This window comes from Astyanax mexicanus, chromosome 3 (genome assembly GCF_023375975.1).
Source record: "Astyanax mexicanus isolate ESR-SI-001 chromosome 3, AstMex3_surface, whole genome shotgun sequence".
In the NCBI taxonomy this organism is placed as follows: Eukaryota; Metazoa; Chordata; class Actinopteri; order Characiformes; family Acestrorhamphidae; genus Astyanax; species Astyanax mexicanus.
Window position 1 is genome coordinate 40,337,520 of NC_064410.1, and position 20,728 is coordinate 40,358,247.

The 20,728-nt window shown below is 40.7% G+C and overlaps 1 protein-coding gene across 3 annotated transcripts in view; it reads left to right on the plus strand.

Annotated features, from left to right (window-relative positions):
- Positions 1-10,084, plus strand: part of necab1 (N-terminal EF-hand calcium binding protein 1) — a 64,112-nt gene extending 54,028 nt beyond the window's left edge. The window contains exons 9-12 of one of the 3 annotated variants that reach the window (XM_049475307.1): positions 4,561-4,673; positions 7,089-7,166; positions 7,838-7,929; positions 8,370-8,924. In XM_049475307.1, coding sequence (XP_049331264.1) covers positions 4,561-4,673; positions 7,089-7,166; positions 7,838-7,929; positions 8,370-8,542 — 456 coding nt within the window. In that variant the 3' untranslated portion in view covers positions 8,543-8,924. The other 2 variants (XM_049475306.1, XM_049475308.1) reach the window with 2 other exon arrangements.
- Positions 10,085-20,728: the final 10,644 nt, after the last annotated feature.

The following is a 20,728-nucleotide window of genomic DNA, read 5'->3' on the forward strand; positions in this document are numbered from 1 at the left end:
CGTGTGCTAAGGACTGTAGTGAAGGAGTTGTCAGATGTAGCTGAAAGATCTAGTCAGTGGTTGTGGTTCAGAAGGGCTGAGGCTGTGTGGGGAAGGGAGTGAGTTTGTGCTTCTGCAGCAAGCTTGGAGGGGGGTGGGTCTGGGACGCCAGACTTCACTGTTGAGCCTTCTGGAGGTGTCGTGGGCCTAATTCAGCAAAACACTGACGAAGGAAGGTGCCTACCTGATGACCCCTGAGAAGAGCTTGCACTGAAGTTTGTGTTGGAGTTGTTAGATGTAGCTGAAAGTTCTAGTCAGTGGTTGTGGTTCAGAAGGGCTGAGGCTGTGTGGGGAAGGGAGTGAGTTTGTGCTTCTACAGCAGGCTTGGAGGGGGGTGGGTCTGGGACGCCAGACTTCACTGTTGAGCCTTCTGGAGGTGTCGTGGGCCTAATTCAGCGAAACACTGACGAAGGAAGGTGCCTGCCTGATGACCCCTGAGAAGAGCTTGCACTGAAGTTTGTGTTAGAGTTTGGATGAAGGGGATTGGTGTGGTCCTGCTCTTGTAATAATTTGTCTCATGAGTTTTTGTAGACGTCTGAGTACTTGGCAGTTGAGGCACGGACCATGAACATAGTTCGCTATGCTTCTGGATTCTTGTCGAGCCAGTATCAGATGGTAGTGGTTGCTGTGTTCTGCTCACGCAACTTATAATGTGATTTATTGTGTGTGATTGTGCTTAGGTAAGTGTGTTGTTGCCATAGTTAAAGGAAGTGAGCTTAGATTAAGGAGGGATTCTGTGTTCATAGGTTATTTTTTGGTAGGTCTGTTACTTGGCAGTTGAGGCAATGGACCATGAACATAGTGTTAGGCTGTGCTTCTGGATTCTTGTCGAGCCAGTATCAGATTGTGGTGGTTTTGCTATTATTGTTAGTTGAGTGAGTAGTAGATCCTGGCTGAGCCCTATGCATAACCCCAGCTGTTAGGTGCAGGATTTGTCAATTTCCTGTATTAAATTACTATTTGGAATTTGGGAGAAATGTTGTCTGTAATTTATAGAATAAAACAAGTGTTCATTTTACTCATATCGTACATAGCAAGATTCATAAACTAAAGTGTTCTCAATTTTTTCCAGAGCTGTATATTACAGAATGCACTATATAGGATGATATATGAAATGATAGGATAAGGACTGTGCCTTTGGTTGATGGTTGTAATTTGTATGTGCATTGTGTTTGTGTATGAGTGGGGCACAAACGAAGAGTTTATGGGAGGTGGCACCAGCACAGTGCCCGTGGAGAGGTCAGCGCTGACCCCAGGGAGAAAACTCTCACATCGTGTTACCTTCAGTTGAGCCCCCATCTGCCCGTCAGCAGGCCTCCAACAGCACTGCCTGTCAAAGACCAGCCATTATTCCACTGTTATTCACGGCTTTACCTGCTCCTGAGGCCTCAAGGCCTTTTTCTCTGGTCGCTTCCGCACTAGTTGTTCTGAGTCACGTTGACGTGACCATTGGCTGCAATAATGAGTGAGTGACAGAAAGCTTTGAACACATTAGCCACATTTCGCCCCTTTGTAATTGTGCCAGACTGGTTTAGCACTGTTCCTGCTTCTGGCTCTTTCTCTCTGTTACCATTTTATTCATAAATCTCCTCCAGTCACTCGTATTTGCTGGAACTTCCCTCATGTTCCCATCTCGAATCTAATCTGAGTCACTTTGTCACATTGGCCCTCACCCCAGTCTCTGTCTCTAGACCTTGTTCTCTCTTCCGGTCTCAAAGCTGCTGTCACTGCACTGCATGTCTTCACTCTCCTTCGAGGTGCTCTAGCCTCACTAGTCTTCAATACCAATCTGGGCTAGAGCTGCAGATCTAGAATCAGTTCTGTTTAAGGAACCTACATCATGGAATTATTATTTTTTATTTATATATATTGCACTTTTTTACAACAAATACTTTTAAATAGGTTTAGGGCTGGGGCGACGCGTCGACATAATCGACGTCATCGATTACGAAAATACATCGATTTGCATAACGCGCGTCGGCGCGTCGTAAACATGGCGGTGCCTGTGGAGAGCATGGACTCCGGAGAGCGATCTCCAGCTACAAAAAAACGCCAGCGGGCATCTAAAGTTTGGGAGCATTTCACGCAAAAGGGCAACAATGTGGTCCTCTGCCATACGTGCAAAATGGGGATGGTCTATCACAGTAGCACAACTGCTATGCAGGAGCACTTGAAGCGCAAACATCCAGGAGCACTATGTCAACAGAGTCACACAGTAAGTTACCGTTTACATCAGGGTCTCCGCGGGTGTCCTTAAAAAGACTTAAGGCTGTCTACCAAAGGTTTTAAACCTGCCACAGGCAGAAATTATACATTTTTGGTTTATATTTGTGCATGGCATTTCGCAGTTTCCAGAAACAGTAGCATTATTCATAAGTTCAGGTGTTTAGCTAAGCTAGCTGCCTTAAGTTATTTTAGCTAGAGCCGTCGGCGCTGCGGTGTTACACCGTTTTCTGTCACCGTCGGAATTTTGTGACCAGTGCTCACGGTTATGAGCGTTCATTGGCAAAACAGAAGCTTTCTATACCTACACCTTACCCTCAGCCCTAAACTTAACTGTTTTGGCCAGTCGGGGTAAACATTAGAAACGAACACGTTTCGAATCGGCCAGTGCACCGGTCTGCTGAGAACTACTTGCCAGTGGTCACAAAATCTAGCGGTCACAGAAAACAACACACGGAGGTGGTGTATGGGAGCTTATCCATTTTTAGCGTAATAGATCTAAACAACGTGTTGTACATGTAAGTGATTATAAGTGTGGGGTTTGGTTTAGTAGGCTTGTGTTGTTGTTGTTGTTGTTGTTGTTATTATATATAAATATAGTAATTTATCGTTTGCTTTAAAACGTAAAATAATAGTTATTTAAATATGTTTCTCAATAAATAGATTAGTCGACTAATCGAAAAAAATAATCGTTAGAATAATCGTTTAAAAAATAATCGTTAGGGACAGCCCTAAATAGGTTAGAAAAAATGTGTCAGACACTGCTTAGGCAAGATATAGAGAAGGCAGGCACCAGCATCCTGCCAAGAATGGACAGAGAGAAGGAAGGAGACAGGTATGAAGGGATGTATTAAATGCTCTCGTGTAGGGCCTACAAGAGCAAAACAGAGCAGAGATATTATGTAATCAGAGTAGTACAGAACAGTCATAATAATGTGAGCAGGCTACAGTAACTAAAAGAGATATAAACAGAGACAACAACAAGTTTTTTTAAGTTTTTTTTTACACTATTATCATGTATGGAATTACAAATGCAAAAAGACCCCATTTGAACTTATTGTAGTTATGATATCTAAAGGAGTCCAATTCTGGTCTAGAAAGTAAAAATCCCATCCAGGATTATGTTCCAACTGCCTGCACAACTCTAGATAGCTCCAGTGTGTTTTTTTTACACATCTATTGATCTGCTCTTTTAGGCTAACTTGCTAGTTTCCTAGGACAACCTGATCTGGTTATCTTAACAGTTTTATATATGTTAACCCCTTACAATCCATGTCTTTTATTGCACTCTAATGCTTACTAATCTGTAAATACATTAAAAGAAAGACAAACTGGCAAAGCCAGGAACCACCAGTATTCCAGATGAGTTTGAGTCAAAGTAAAAATGATGGGGTGTGTCTTTGCTGTGTGTTTTTTCACTTGACAGTATAGCTGACAAAACTGATCAGACCTGATATGCATATTTATGAGAGTAATGTCATTTACCTATGATGTCCATTCAGCCTTTAATATTTATCATGCCAATTCTGGGTATTTCAGTAAAAATTTAAAAGATAGTCAAACAGACATTTTAACTTGGACCATCTCACTATAATATCTCACTATAATATCAGTAAGGATATAATAAGCAATGTATAGTCTTACAGATATATTGACAGTGGCTAAGCAAAATAATACTGCACAGATATTTAAAGTGTAATTTGACTCATAACAATACCAAAACACACACACGCACACATACACACACACACACAAGCATACCATATTAAATAAATAGTGGTGTCAGTCAATAAAAAAATCAAATTAATCATAATAGAATTCTGTGATTAATCACAATTAATTACTCTTTTCAGAATCAGTGTTATAAACCTGCCCTCAGCTGTGTTTCTGTGTGCATAATCATGCGAGCGTGTAAGAAAGTAAAAGAGAGAGTTAGGAGAGCATAAACGTCAGTATAAATAAAAGGTAATCTACCTTCTGGACTCAACAGTAAGTGTTGCTAATGTGTAGACAGGCTTTGTCAATTTTTTCACATGATTAAAAAATCAACGCATTGAAGTTTTCAGATTAACTGCATGCATTAACACGTTAATGTTGACCTTATGTTGAGACCTAAACATAATATACTTTTAAATAGACTTAAGGACAACAAAAAAAAACATCAGCGTGTAGAATAGGTCAGAGCTGCCTCAGGATCACTTTGTCTGTGCTGGGGTGTGATATGAGTGTATGAAGGTGCTGGTTTAGTGTGTGATGGTTTCTTTATGACTCAGCTTGTTCCTGTCTTCTCTTTTTTAGCACATTCTGATCGTACAGAGACAGCTGCCGGTGCTGGAGGATGAGCTGGAGGAATTCCGCCTGGCTCTACGGCAGTACATCGACTGTGCCAGCGCTCAGACTGGCTGTCTGCAGTGAGTACACACACCTCCAGGTCTGCCATCTCTGTGGCACAGAGCCCGCATGCACAAAAATAGTCAAGAAAGTGTCAAAAAGTGAAAGCTCTCTGTACTAGAGAGATGCTCTAGACCTTTGTTGTGTAGCGATAAAAAATGCAGCAGGGACAGTGTTTGGGTCGCCTGGTGTAGCTCTAAAGGGGTTACGCCGGTTCATGTGACAGTTACAGCACGCAGTGATGCTGCATGTTTACAAGCCCTGAAAACAGGTCTGACTTTTAAAACTGGGGCGTGACGAAAGTGACAGACAGCACGTTAAGTCTCATCATTATATTTCCCTCGTGATCCAGGGCCACTGGAGGCGTACTCATCCGCATGCCAAAAGCTTCTCCAAGTTTGACATTAATTGGCCCCTTCCCATTAGCAGACGGAGCTGGTGCAAGAGAGCACAAGGAGGAGGAGAATATAGAACCATGTGTGACTGTGAGCTCTGGCCCTCAGTGACTCACTCTCATAAACTTACACAGAGAATTTATCCTACTCTATACAATTGTAAAGGTGCCAATGGGGTTTTTAGGAGCTGCCAAAAAATAAAGATTTTTGGTTATCCCAAAAACATTAAATTGGTATTTCTTTACTAGGTTCATTAACTGTTTGTAAATCAAATGTGTGAAAAGCTTTTGAAAAACCCTTAAACTTGTGGAATATCTTTTGATTATGTGAAGTAAACATTTGAAAAGTCCCTTGCACTCAGATGTCTATTCTTCAAACATATTTTTTAAATAAACTAAAATAGATTTTTACATGATATCTTTCAAATAACCCTATAGCACATTATTTTGTAAACCAGTGTCATTATATTGTTACTGTATTTTTCACACTATAAGGCACACAGGATCATAAGGCACACTATCAATAAACATCTATTTTCTGGTCTGTTTTCACACATAAGGCCCACGGGATAATAAGGTGCATTTTATGTGACACTAGTAACTAGTAGTAGGAACAGGGATGTCAAGCTAAGTTAAGTAAAGGAAACTGTAATTCTTAAAAAAACATTTCAAAGTCAAATGAGTGCTGGATGTTAATCGAAACAGATTTCTCTCCTGAAAACTTTATTTAAGTATGTAAAGCATTTCCGTTTATTTACAGTAAACTTAGATTTCCAGATTTCTACTAAAGCTGGAGCATTAGCATTAGCGGCTAATGCCACCTGACCGATCTACACTAAATAACCCTGAGTGTTCCGGTAAGCTAGGGCAATATTAGCTAGCGGTTCGTCCCATGTTTTAACACGGTAAACACGCAGACTATAGTCCAATAATACTCACCTCTGAAGAGCGAAAGAGCTAGCGTGGTTATTGGGTAATGCTAATGCTGCTCCAGCAGTGCTAACCAGGGTTAGCAACAGGCTACAGGCCAAAAATACTAATTTTTAACGGCCAAAAAGCTAGCACTTAGCGCATTTAGCAGGTAATGCTAATACTGCTGGAGGGACTAAACTAAAACTCTTTTACAGCGGAGTGGCTTTACTGCTCCTTACATACATAATACATAACACATAATGCGCATTGGATTATCATTCACATTCAATATAAATGTGTCTTGTGGTCTCCTATTTGGCACTCGGCCAAACAGAATTTTTAGTGTGATGCCATTGGCAAGTTTTTTTTCCTAGAACATTATGTCCAGGCCAAAAACATGTATATTTATTTACTAAATTAATCTAATAATTTAGATAATACAATAAGCCATTATTTTAAAGCAGCATTATGGAAGAACTGGCATTTCTTGCTCCTGGGCCCCCCCTACAGCCGGGAAGTGTCATTTCCCCTTTAAGTCACCGCTAAAGACACACTTTCCCATGCATTTTGAAAGAAGGTACCATAACTGAAATTAAAATAACCATGTGAACTGACATGGTAGAAAAATATGACAGAATTTCACACAAATGTCCTTTTCCAGTTCTCATGAGTGTGGTCCTCTCTGCTTTGCCAAAGTTAAATAGTGAAGTTTCTGGTGTGCTTTTTAATGCAAATGACACAACGGAACAGTGCTGAAGTAGGCAAACATAATTTTAAGGTAATTTTTTTATTAATCTAGTTCTGATCTAAGTTTCGGAAATCCAGGCAAGTGGACACATACTGTAAGTTCTTGTGGGTTTCTGTGTTTAAGTTTAGGGATTTTCCTGCTTCAGCACACCAGACTGTTAATTACGGAAATGATTACTTCAGAGTTAGAGACACAACAAATTCTGCAAGGCTGTGGGTCTGCAGGGCCATGAATCAGGCATTCGTTTGTGTGTGTTGATTCCTTAATTGCAACATTAAGTCCTCGACAGTCAATTTTGAAACTGAAACAAACAATTTAATGGAATGTAGAGTGCAGAGCTTAGTTAATGACTCTGCATTTGCTTCTGTTCCCTGTTTGCAGTGTTGCAGTTCAGAGGATGGCTAATGAGTCTCGCTTCATTCTGTATGAGTTCTGGGAGCACAGCAATGTGTGGAAGAAGTAAGCCCTTTAAATACAGCTTTAAATACAGCCTGATCATGATGTCTACTTATCTACTTTGATGGAGTTGATCAGTTAAAAAAGATGTAGCCTACATACCTAATTAGATACCTTGGCATGATATTATTTTTTAACTAGCGATGTGTAATCAGTATAGGTGGCCATGGAAACAGGCTTGAACTTTGGAGGAATCCAAACCTGTAATAAATCTTACCTGATCTAATGTTTTTCCCTTGGAGTAGTAGAGTTTTAGTAGTTGGATGATTGTTTAAGTTTAGCACAAAATACTTGATTGGCAAACCTATTCTTAAGATTTCAGGGCCTGTATTGGACAAACTATGATATTGGGCCATCTCTAAATGCCCAAAAAAGTAATTTTAACCATTTGTATGTATTTAAGGTTGTTGCAGTTACAGTGGCACTTACAATAAATCTAACAGAAGCTGACCTATCAACTGATGTGGTATTGTAAGATAGGTGAAACATTTTACTGACCACATGTATGTATATCATAGCAAGAACCTTGGCAGAAGTTAATTAGCTGGAACAGGTCTGACAGGTCCTGACTGGAACTGGGCGTCCAGTAGTAAGGTACTGTCCAGTTCCAGCACCAAGATTAGTGACATTTACTCTACTATGTGTCTAGTACCTGTTTTTGTTTGTGTGTGCAGTCACCTGCAGACAAACTACAGCAAAACCTTCCAGAGGGGCAATGTGGACTTCTTAGAGACACCAGAGATAACAACAACCATGCTGGTACCAGGTATGCCATCATCTACTCTATATGACTCATTAAGGCTGTTCAAACCTTGCATCAATATGTATATTTGGCACATAAAGACAGGTGTAAATCCACTTAGGACACACTGTAATAAAATTACAGTCTGGTCAATCAAACAGGATTCAGAGATAGTCAGAGGTGGATCTTCATTCATCTTAAGGATAGGTGACATTCTTTTTCTGTATTGCACCATAAATACATGCTCTGAAAGGCATCTCGAGATAGATATTTGTTAGATATTGTTTTATATATTTTTCCTCATTGAAAGCCTGACATACATTGATAAGTAAGGGACAGGACTTTTTGTGATGTCCCATGACTTTTGCCATATGCCATAGGAGTTAAAGAATGTTGCACTGATCTGTTGGATATGATTAAGGGGCCTCCTGCATTGAATGTAAATCACTTGTCTGATTGCACAGACAATTCTAGCCAGATGCTACCAGTCAAAATCATTACATCAAGCAAGCACGGAAGGAAGAAAGGAAGCAGGGAAAGAAGGAAGGAAGGAAGGAAGGAAGGAAGGAAGGAAGGAAAGAAGGAAGCATCTATACATTTAACATGGTATATCATAGATAGTGAGGCTGGCACCTAGCTGGTTGGGCCAAATGTCATGCAGTAGGTGCTCTTTTTATTTTTTTTTACTCCCGCCCTTCAAACAGCCATATAGTCCATTAAGTAGGTTACTGGAAATAAAATGGAAACATCTGTTGACATGCATTTATAAATTGGATTTTACCTGACTATACAGTGCACACTGGAATCTGACCAATCTGTGTTCAGATAACTGGACATTAAACATTAAACATGTTTATGCAAGGTGCACATTGTGCTCTTCAAAAAGCATCGGATTAAAATATCTTCACTTCAGCCCAAAGAGTGCAATTAGCAAAATGATTTCTAAAGCCACATAATAAGTCTTACATGCTTAATGTGTCTGATTCTGTCTGATTACTTGTGATTACTTGTGATCTCATTACCCATAGCTTCATGGTGGGTCCTGAACAACAATTAAAGCTGCTGGACTACATCTATACTGACACAAGATTACGAGGATCAAAAGGGAAACCAGTCTGACATCGATGTCTCTTAATCATCTGACAGTGCACCCTTGTGTTAATGCTTGCTGTGATGTCATGGTAAATACCATCAGAAATCCATGTTTCCTCATCGTGTTAGCTCTTTAAACTGAATACATTCCTAGATGTGACCTTTTAAAGCAATGACCTCAGTGGTCTGATGATGGCGCTCAGTGACATCATCACTGTGTTGACCTTTTTTTTAGAATTAGCACCTTGTGACTCAGTCTGTGATGCGATACAGCGAGTGTGAGCTGAAGTGTCCTGTATCGTTGTAGATATTGTGTATAAGTGTCAGGACTCTAGGCCTCAATCTTTGGCTACGTTCACTCAGCTGGTGATATTGGCCCAAATCTGATTTTCTCACAAAGTGTATTTTTAGCTTATCTTTTTAATGTGACAAATTTCCTACATTTGTCTAAACATGCAATTGAGCAGTGTTATTAGGTAGAATGTGTTTGAGCTTGCTGTTAAAATGTCACATTTTTATCCTTTCTTTAAACCTTGTTTTTAGGCTTACAGCAGGGTTCAGTCATTTCATTAGAAATAGGGCAGTTACTAACCTGCTAATATTATTGTAAAGTTCTGTCATCTCTCTCTTCCACCACTCAAACCCTCACTCACTGCTATTGTCCATTTCCCTTTCTCATTATGGCCTTTGGGTCCTTCCCCTTGACATAGAAGTCTGGATAAAACATGAATTCCGATCTGGCCGAACTGATTCGCACTGCCGCAAATCATGTGTGTATTGAATTTCGTTACCACATATTAAAATGGCCAAAATTGTAACTGAAAATTATTGATTTAATGTTTTTTTGCTGTTCACACAGCAACAGCACATTGAATAAATAATTTTCAGAAATGACACGTCTATCACATATGACGAAAAAGATCGAATTTGTGCCACCTGCTGTGTGAACGTAGCCTTTATGTAGCAGTTAGCTGATCAACCTGGAAAAAACACTTTTTTGACTCTCTGCTGTTTCTGTATAAAGGTACTCCCCTCTTATTGTATTTTATGTAGTTTGTCAGATCTGAATAAATATTATCTATAATGACCTGTCTGGTGATTTATGTTTTAAGCTGAAGAGACCTCTCCTGGGTCTCTGCGCATCTCTGTCTTGGAACTTGAAGAAAATCAAGGATCTTCACATGTGCACATGCAGATACATCTCAAAAAGTGTAATATCGGCGCCGAGTGGTCCAGCGGTCTAAAGCGCTGCCACTCTGAGCGGGATATCGCAGGTACAAACCCCCGCTCATGCCATCAAGCTGCCGGCGCTCAGAGAGAGCAAAATTGGCCCTGCTCCCTCCAGGTGGGTAGGTGATGCTCTCTCCCAACATCACTTCTTCGGTGATGTCTCTCAGCACGAGGCGTCTGTGAGCTGATGTACCGGAACCGAGCCGCTGCGCTTTCCTCCAAGCGTGCTGTGATGCTACTCTGCAATGCTGCATCAGCAGCAGCTCGAAAAGAAGCGGTGGCTGACTTCGCATGTGTTGGAGGAGGTGTGTGTTGGTCTTCACCCTCCTGGTGTGTTAGGGCATTACTAGTGATGGGGGGGAATCCTGGTGGGGGTTGGGTAGTTGGCCGTGTAAATTTGGGAGAAAATGGAAAAAATTAGAAATAAAATTATAAAAAAAAAATTTAATATCATTGAAAAGTTCGATTTAGTTAAAAAAGTGAAACGGACCAACACCAGCAGATGACATGACTAACCATCCCTAACCATGCACATAAGTAACTATTTATGTACATTTATGTTTAGTTATATTTGTCAGACCTTTTTCCATAGTCTGATAAGCTTTTATCTTGCTCAGGGTTGTGTGTGTGCATTCTTTACTGTTTATTTTAAAACGTGTTAATTCACTCACAGGTCACAGATTCCCTATTCTAACACCTGAATTCAGTACATGAAAGCATTGCTAATTAACTGGTGCATGTGGCAGCACTGCTCAAGGGGTCCAAGCACCCCTGCAATAATTTGTATTATTATTTTTCTCTTCTATAAAGATGCAAAACTAAAAAGCAACAGACATGAAACTTTAAATGGTTAAATGGTTGTACTTCCTTCTACCACCCAGGCACTGCCTGCAGGGGGCAGTACAGCATAGTGTTTTATATTTTGGCCTAATACGCCACCCAGCCATAATATTAGTAGCACCTGTCTGATATAGAATATTCGCGCTGGTGCCACAACATCAGAAATGAACTCCACTAGACCGCTGAAGTTGCAGACGTTTCTGGCACAAAAGAGTTTTAGCAGCAGAGTTCGTAAAGGTAGAATAGCATCAATAAATCTTAGGTGCTATGACTCAGGTGCTGGTTGGATCATTTCTTGAAATCGGTGTAAAATGCACCTTGTTTATACTGCTTATTTATATTGAAGATCCTTAGAAAACATTTAATATGGTAACATGGTAACATTTAATAAAGTGTGCCCAAACGTTTAAATGGCTTAAGGGTGGTCTGGACACACAATTTAAGCTTTTCATACCCAAAACATGTATATCGTCACCTTCCTAAAATGACTTAAGCTCATTTATTATATTTTAATAGCTTTCCAAGATGGCGGATACCTTGACTGACTAATTTTCACTATTTAGGGCTAATCCACAATTGGTAAGTAATGAGATTTTTACTATAATAAAGTTTACTTCTTATTGATAAAGGCTATAGGTAATAAATATTGCATATGTAACAGAGTTAGAATTACCAGATAATATAATTAATGAGTTTCACCAAAATTGCTCTACTATTATAAAAATGGGTAAAAAAGTCTAAAAAGTTCATTTTTTTGTGAAAGTTTATATTTTTGTAAAAAAGGTTAAATATATTTTTGGGAGCTTTTCATTTCTTGCTTTGACGTCCCTGCAGGCTGTGTCCCTCTGCTGCTGCCGTACCTCCATCAGACGAGTGAGAGCTCTGAGATGGATGGTTCGTAGCTGCTGCAGTTTCTCTCTAAAATATATATTTTCTAATCTTTATCTAGTTAAAAACTTTAAAAACACTGTTCTATAACTTTATAAAAATATCTAGTGCTCTATTTATTATAAAGTTTTGATAAGAAATGTTAACTTTATCGAGTTTAGTCTAGACATGTGCTCCGCACGTGCGGGCCGCATTATATAACTCATGTCTCTAAAGTAAAATGTGAATTAAGCTAATCCCTTTTTATCTTATTTTACTTTCTACAACCTCAGTGTGCTATACCTGCAGCCGTTCATTGCAAGACGTGAAGGATTATTTGATTTAATCTGTTTCAGGTATGTTGCTCCCTAGACTTTCCCTCCAAAGATGTTCTTTAAATATTTCTAAATATGTTATTAATTAATTAATTTTTCTAATGCTGTTGTGCTATAAGATAAAAAAAATGCTTTCCTCTGTAAATTTTTGAATATGTTTTTATGAGAAAAACAAGCTATACGATCACGTACATGTTATGTTAAAATACTGTTTTAAAAAAAAAGAACACTCAGACGAGTGAGAGCTCTGAGATGGATGTGTGCTATACCTGCAGCCGTTCATTGCAAGACGTGAAGGATTATTTGATTTAATCTGTTTCAGAATAAACAGAGTGGAAAGCAGCACTGGTCTGAGACTCATTTACTGACCAAACAGTGGTCGTTACAGTGGTGCCGTCGACTCCGTGATTCCTGGTCAGCTTGATGCAGATCGCCGTGGGTGTGCTGCGGAATTCAGCGCAGGAGTGTTGTTGTGCTGCGGAGACTCAGCGAGGGAGTGCTGCGGAGATTCAGCGCGAAAGTGCTGTTGTGCTGCGAAGATTCAGCGCGGGAGTGCTGCGGAGATTCAGCGCGGCTGTGCTGCCGAAATCAGCGCGGGTGTGCTGGTGTGTTTCCGAAACTCCTTCAGCGCGCGGACAGTGAGATCGCACCCTTTCAGCGCTGCGGAGCTCTTTGCAATGCTTTTAAAGCATTAGTCAGGTACAGGGGACTGCTGAATCGTTATTAAAGTGTGCATTTTTTTTGTTTTTTTCTCTCTTTCACCTGATTTGTGTAAGTTTTAACGTTTACTGAATTCAGAGCTAAAATTGCAAGTAAGTCTATGTATTCTGTTGATATGGATCACAATTTGAGTTTTGGAAGGGGTAGAGGTTTTATGTCTGTGCCTGTGACACCTAAATTTAATGAGAAATATTTAGGTACTTCTGTGCTAACTGAGAGTAATGGTGATTCAGGGTTGGGTCAGGATTCAGTTGAATCTACTGTGGGGCAGTTTGCACAGGGTGGGCCAAGTCACTCTACACCTTTTGCTCATGTAAATCCAGTACAACAGCTGAGTGAAATGATTAGTCAAATGGGTTCACAGATTGGTGATGCTATCATTGAAAAACTAGCTTCACAGGGTTCAGTAAATTGCAATACGAACCAATGCACTGTACAGCAAGACAGACCTAGTGGTGGTGAAACGCCATTTATAAATGTGAGTGTCAGTCCTAATAGGGAACCAGTCATTTTCCGGGGTGATGATTCAGACAAATGCTCAGTTACAGAGTGGATTGACATGATGAAGTCCTATGTCAGAAAACAGAATTACACAATAGCTGAACAGTCAGATGAAGTACTCTGTAGGTTGATGGGTAGGGCTAGAGATGTAGTTCGAATAGGCTTGAGAAGCGATCCCACACTTAATGCCAGAGAAAATCCAGATGCAATCTACAACATACTGCTGCAGTATTTTAGTAAGACATCGTCATGCCTGCCACTTGCAGACTTTTATTCTACACTTCCAAGACACAAAGAAAATCCTGTTGATTACTGGATACGTGTCAACAAAGCAGCAGACCTCGCTGATGAGGGCCTTCGTCGTCAAGGCAGACACATGGAAAACATGACAGAGGAGGTAACCAGAATGTTTGTTAAGCACTGTCCAGACCCTGAGTTAGCTTATGTGTTCAAATGCAAGCCGATTCACGAGTGGAGTGCAAAACAGATTCAAGAAAGAATTGATGAATACCAGCGTGAAAAGAGATCTATGACTAGTGCATCAGGTGCTGTACATTTACGACACAATGCAACTGCTGCTCATGTGGAAGACAGTGATGTGACTGTAAATGGACAGACAGTGTCCAAATGCAGCAATAATGTCCCTAACACTAGCGAAACAATTGTGATGTCCCAACAACATGCCAGTCAGAGTGATGCCATGTTAAGTCGCATGATGACAATGCTTGAACAGGTCTTGGAAAAAGTCCAGAAAAAGAATGCAGTGACATCTAACCATCATGAGGGTAGAAGAAGGAGCTGGCGCAACATCACAACTTGCAGCGTGTGCGGTGAGAACGGTCATAGTACTAAATCGCACTGTTTCTCAGCGAAGTTATGTTTTCGCTGTTTCTCTCCAGGCCACACTAAAAGCTCATGTACAGCCAAACTGTCCCAGCAGAGCAATGTGCAGGAAAACTAACAGACCTGTGTATGGAGGGAGGATGCCCAGGTCAGATGGAACACTCCCAATATGAATTTAAAGCTCAAGATGGATCAGAACAAACTGTTTTTCAGAACACACAAAAGATTAGGAGCAGTGACAGTCTGTTTTATACTTCAGTAATGGTCGAAAACAAAGTGCCACTCAAAGCTATGCTAGACAGCGGATCCATGGCGTGTACGCTCAGTGAAGCAGCAGAACTGAAGCTTGTTGAAGCTGGAGCCGTGACTGAAACAAGTCGGTCAGACACTGATGTAATACTCATTGGTTGTGGAGGTAGCCGTGTGAAGCCAAAGTCTACAATAGAGCTCACCATGGAGATTTATGGCTGCAATATTTCTGTTCCTGCTCTTGTAGTCCAAAACCAATCAGATGATCTAATTATTGGCACTAATGTTATTAAGCATGTTCTTAGTCATCTGAAACAAAACAGTCACTACTGGAAGGTGATTTCTACTCCCACCTCAGACTGTCATGAATCTGAGCAGTTCTTGTCTCTTCTTGCTGGTCTTAATCGCTGGACCAGTGGTGACGCTCCTGACAAAGTTGGTACAGCAAAATGCAACACAGCTGTCACTTTAGATGCTGGTACTGAATATCTGTTGTGGGCTAAGCTACCTGGAAAAACTGTAGTATCGCCTGGCAGTACTGTTATCGTGGAACCCACCTCCTCACGTGCTGCTCCCAGAGGTTTGATGGTTGCCCGGGTTGTGACACCTTTATGGGGAGATAAATGGATCCCATTAAAAGTGCTGAATGCATCTTCCAATCCTATTACTATAAGGAGAAATGCCAAACTTGCAGATGTTTTCACATGTTTAGCTCTTGAAGACATGAAACGTCCAGAATCACTGTGTAGCAAAGTCCAGATTACTAGCCATGGTCAGAATGTTCCCAAAGGCTCTGACATTTCCAGATCCCATGAGAGTAACACAGCAGATGTGAAAGAAAAACTGAAGCTTGCGGGCCTGAGCGATCTTGATTTAGAGTCGTGTGATGTTTCTGAAACATGGAAAGACAAACTAGCAGACTTAGTTCTCAAGTATGAGGACATTTTCTCTCGTCATCATCTTGACTGTGGTGAAGCCAAAGGGTTTGTCCACAGAATCCACCTTGTTGACGACAAACCATTTCGGCTACCATTTCGCAGGGTGCCTCCTGCTGAGTATCAGAAGCTAAAACGTGTCTTGGATGAGATGGAAGAGAGGGAAATAATCAGAAAGTCTACCAGTGAGTATGCCTCGCCACTTGTTCTTGTCTGGAAAAAGAATGGCGACTTAAGAGTGTGCACTGACTTCAGATGGCTAAACAAGCGGACACTGAAAGATGCACATCCACTGCCTCATCAGGCTGATTGCCTGGCCGCTCTTGGAGGAAATGCACTGTTCAGTACAATGGATCTGACATCTGGTTTTTACAACATGCCTCTCCATGAGGATGACCGAAAGTACTCTGCATTCACGACACCGATAGGGCTATATGAATATAACAGACTTCCGCAAGGTCTTTCTAATAGTCCTGGCAGCTTCATGAGAATGATGACGAGCATATTCGGTGACCAGAATTTCCTAAGTCTCTTGTGCTACCTTGATGATCTTTTGGTGTACGCACCAACAGAAGCACTGGCTTTAGAACGCTTAGAGCTAGTTTTCAGTCGCTTGCGTTTGCACAACCTGAAGTTAGCACCTAAAAAGTGTTGGTTCCTCAGGCGGTCAGTTAAGTTTCTTGGCCATATTGTGGATGAATCAGGAGTGTCTACAGACTCCAGCAAGGTAGATGCTATCAGCCAGATGTGCACCAAAGACTTAATGGAGCAAGACGGTGTCACTCCCTCTCCATCTCGTATTAGATCATTTCTGGGCATGGTTAACTTCTATCAACACTTCATACCAAGTTATTCAGCCACTGCAAAGCCTCTGTTTGAGTTGGTAGCAGGCCAGAAGCAAAAGCGTAGGGGTAGACCCTGTGCAAAAGTTCGCACCCAGCACCGAAAGTTGTCTCCAAGTGACTGGACATCAGCTCATCAACAAGCATTCGATGCACTTAAGTCCTCTTTGCTGACCTGTGTCGTGTTAGCGCATCCTGATTTTACTAGACCCTTTATTCTGTCCACAGACGCTTCGCTAGATGGTTTAGGTGCTGTTCTCTCACAAGTTCAAGAAGGCCAAAGTAGAGCCAGACCCATTGCTTTTGCGAGCAAATCACTCACGCGTGCTCAGAAGAAGTATCCTGCACATCGTCTCGAGTTTCTTGCGCTAAAGTGGGCTGTGTGCGACAAATTTAGCCACTGGTTGAAAGGTCATGTATTCACAGTGTGGACGGACAACAACCCGCTTACCCATATCATGACCAAACCTAAACTTGATTCATGTGAACAGAGATGGGTTGCAAAGTTGGCTTCATATGAGTTTGATATCAAGTACATTCCTGGCCCTAGAAACATTGTTGCAGATGCACTCAGTCGCAAGCCATTTGTTAAACAGACCATCGGCAAGCGGATCTTGAAAGACTCCTATGATGAACTGCTTAGAGAAACTGTTCCTGTCTCTAACGATTCAGTTCAGAATGCTTTCAGGTGTTCAAGCTGCCCTACAGATCATTTCACAAGTTTGGGACAGAAAACGTGTGCACCAGTGTGCCACAAGAATCATTCTCTTTCTAGAGAGGAAGTGTCGGCTATTCTAGAGACACACAGTGTATGGGACTCTGGAGCTAGAGTGCGTGCTACAGACGTGTTGGATCACTTACCCCAGATGATTTCATCTGATGCTGATATCATCCCTTATTCAGAGAGAGAGCTGCGTGAGGCCCAAATGACAGATCCTGTGTTGTCGAGAGTGCTGAACTATGTGGTCAGAGGACGGAGACCATCAAGACGAGAAAAGGCCAGAGAGTCTTTAATGGTTCTAAGGTACTTAAAACACTGGGATAAATTGGTCACTTGCAGTGGCATTCTGTATCGAGTATGCAAAGATCAAATCTCAAAGAAGAAAAGACACCAATTTATTGTCCCTGACTCTTTCAAACAAGAAGTCTTAAAAGGCGTCCATGACTGTGCAGGGCATCAAGGGCAATTTAGGACCTTAGCAATAGCTCGTCAGAGATTCTTTTGGCCCCATATTGACAGGGATGTGCGTGAATATGTCAGACACTGTCCTAGATGCGTCATTGGTAAATCTGCTGATCCTGAGGGTAGAGCCCCGTTAGAGAGTATCAAAACTACGTCACCTCTTGAGATCGTATGCATTGATTTCTGGTGTGCGGAAGACCGCAACAATAGGTCTGTTGATGTACTTGTGGTCACAGACCATTTTACCAGGTTATCGCACTCATTTCCATGTAAAGACCAATCTGCAAAGCAGGTAGCTAAGCAGTTATGGGACAAGTATTTCTGTATATATGGATTCCCAGAGAGAATTCATTCTGACCAAGGAGCTTCATTTGAGAGTCAGTTGATCAGTGAGTTGCTTAAGATCGCTGGAGTCAGAAAGTCCCACACAACTCCTTACCACCCAATGGGTAATGGCAGTGTTGAACGGTTTAATAGAACCTTGGGAAATATGATTCGCGCTCTTACCCCTGACGCTAAGAGAAATTGGCCACAACAGCTGCAAACTTTGACGTTCATGTACAACTGCACAGTGCACGAGACAACAGGCTACCCTCCTTTCTTCTTGATGTTCGGTAGGGTTCCACGCCTTCCCATTGATTTGATGTTCAAAAACATCTTGAAAGACCCTGAGATTGGCAGTTATGATCCTTACGTCAAGTCTCTGACAAAAGACCTTAAAGACGCAATGCTGGTAGCTCAACAACATGCTGACAAAGAACAGCGTCGTCAAGAGCAGATCTACAACCGTCGTGTGAAGGGTTCACAAATCACAGTTGGTGACAGAGTTTTGGTCGCAAATAAGAGAGAGAGAGGAAAGCGAAAAACTGCAGACAGATGGGAGTCCACAGTCTACACTGTTGTCGGTGTGAACGAGTCAACTCACACATACAGAATCCATAATCCTGTAACAGGTCAGGACAGAGTTGTTCATCGTAACTTGCTGATGCTTGCAAATTTTCTTCCCTTGGACATGGATGCAGTGTCAGATGCCTCCTTTGCTGAATCCCAATCAAGTGTGTCACATGACATCTCTGACGTGGATGAAAGTCTGCCCAGAACAGACATTTCTGAAGAAACGTGCACAAGAATTCAAGACTGGGTATCTAGTTTGCCTTGTAGTGAGGATAATGTGAGCAGCATTGAAAATGTTGAAGCCCCACAAACTGTACAGTCCCCAGTCCCAAGTCAGGCACACACAGGACAGACTTTTCACTCAGAAAATGTAGACCAGCTCAGTGATGACACCAGATCTGATTTAGCCACATCTGAAAACCATGTACATGCACGCACTAGTGAACCTCCAACACAAACTGTTAGTTCAAGTTCTGTACATGAGGTTAGGTCACGTGTGGGTCGCATAGTTAAGCCAGTTGATCGCTTGATTTACACTATGTCGAAGCAGGTAACTGACAGAAAAAGTTATAAAGCCATTGATAAGTTTGCTAAGTCAGTTTTTCAAGTATTCAAATGAGTCAGTTCTAATGTTTTACAGTTCTAGGAAGGTCAAGAAGGCACCTTAAAAAAAAAGTTTTTTTATTTTATTCTGTTCTAATAACATTGCAAACTATTCTGGGTTAGCTCAACCTTTTTTTTTTTTTTTTTTTTTTTTCTCTTTCTTTTTTTTTGTTTTGGCTCAGTGATAGAGTGTAACTTATTGTGGAACAGGGTTACTGTGGGATGTCGGCTGCATCCTGCTTGCAGAAAATGGTGGAGAATTGGCGCCATTCTCTTTCCCTTTTCATCCCTGGTTGGGATACTCTTTTAAGTTGGAGAATTGTGAATTACCTGTGTCCAAGGAAAATGAAAATTTAGTGTGTGATTTTTGTATCTGAGTGCCCAAGCAATATGTGTGTTCATTTTGGTGAAATTCAGTGGGGGAGGGTGTAACAGAGTTAGAATTACCAGATAATATAATTAATGAGTTTCACCAAAATTGCTCTACTATTATAAAAATGGGTAAAAAAGTCTAAAAAGTTCATTTTTTTGTGAAAGTTTATATTTTTGTAAAAAAGGTTAAATATATTTTTGGGAGCTTTTCATTTCTTGCTTTGACGTCCCTGCAGGCTGTGTCCCTCTGCTGCTGCCGTACCTCCATCAGACGAGTGAGAGCTCTGAGATGGATGGTTCGTAGCTGCTGCAGTTTCTCTCTAAAATATATATTTTCTAATCTTTATCTAGTTAAAAACTTTAAAAACACTGTTCTATAACTTTATAAAAATATCTAGTGCTCTATTTATTATAAAGTTTTGATAAGAAATGTTAACTTTATCGAGTTTAGTCTAGACATGTGCTCCGCACGTGCGGGCCGCATTATATAACTCATGTCTCTAAAGTAAAATGTGAATTAAGCTAATCCCTTTTTATCTTATTTTACTTTCTACAACCTCAGTGTGCTATACCTGCAGCCGTTCATTGCAAGACGTGAAGGATTATTTGATTTAATCTGTTTCAGGTATGTTGCTCCCTAGACTTTCCCTCCAAAGATGTTCTTTAAATATTTCTAAATATGTTATTAATTAATTAATTTTTCTAATGCTGTTGTGCTATAAGATAAAAAAAATGCTTTCCTCTGTAAATTTTTGAATATGTTTTTATGAGAAAAACAAGCTATACGATCACGTACATGTTATGTTAAAATACTGTTTTAAAAAAAAAGAACACTCAGACGAGTGAGAGCTCTGAGATGGATGTGTGCTATACCTGCAGCCGTTCATTGCAAGACGTGAAGGATTATTTGATTTAATCTGTTTCAGAATAAACAGAGTGGAAAGCAGCACTGGTCTGAGACTCATTTACTGACCAAACAGTGGTCGTTACACATAGTTTTATTGCGTTTTTCTTGTCTGCATTTAGTTGGCAAAATAGCTAATCCCATTAGGCTAACTATAAATGCTCTACTATTTGTGTCTTTTCAAATGTTAAAATGTTATATATATATAATCTTAAATTTGGTGGGCTGTACTGCTTGAATCTATGATAAACTATCCTCTTAAACTATTACTAATATTTACAAAAACATATAAGGACTGTCATAACAGTTGTTTGTGTTTCCTGAAAAAATTGTTATGTTATGAAGGTGTCAATGTTTTTTAAATTTAGGAATTATATACATACAAAGGCAAGTCCACTATCTAAAATCTACAT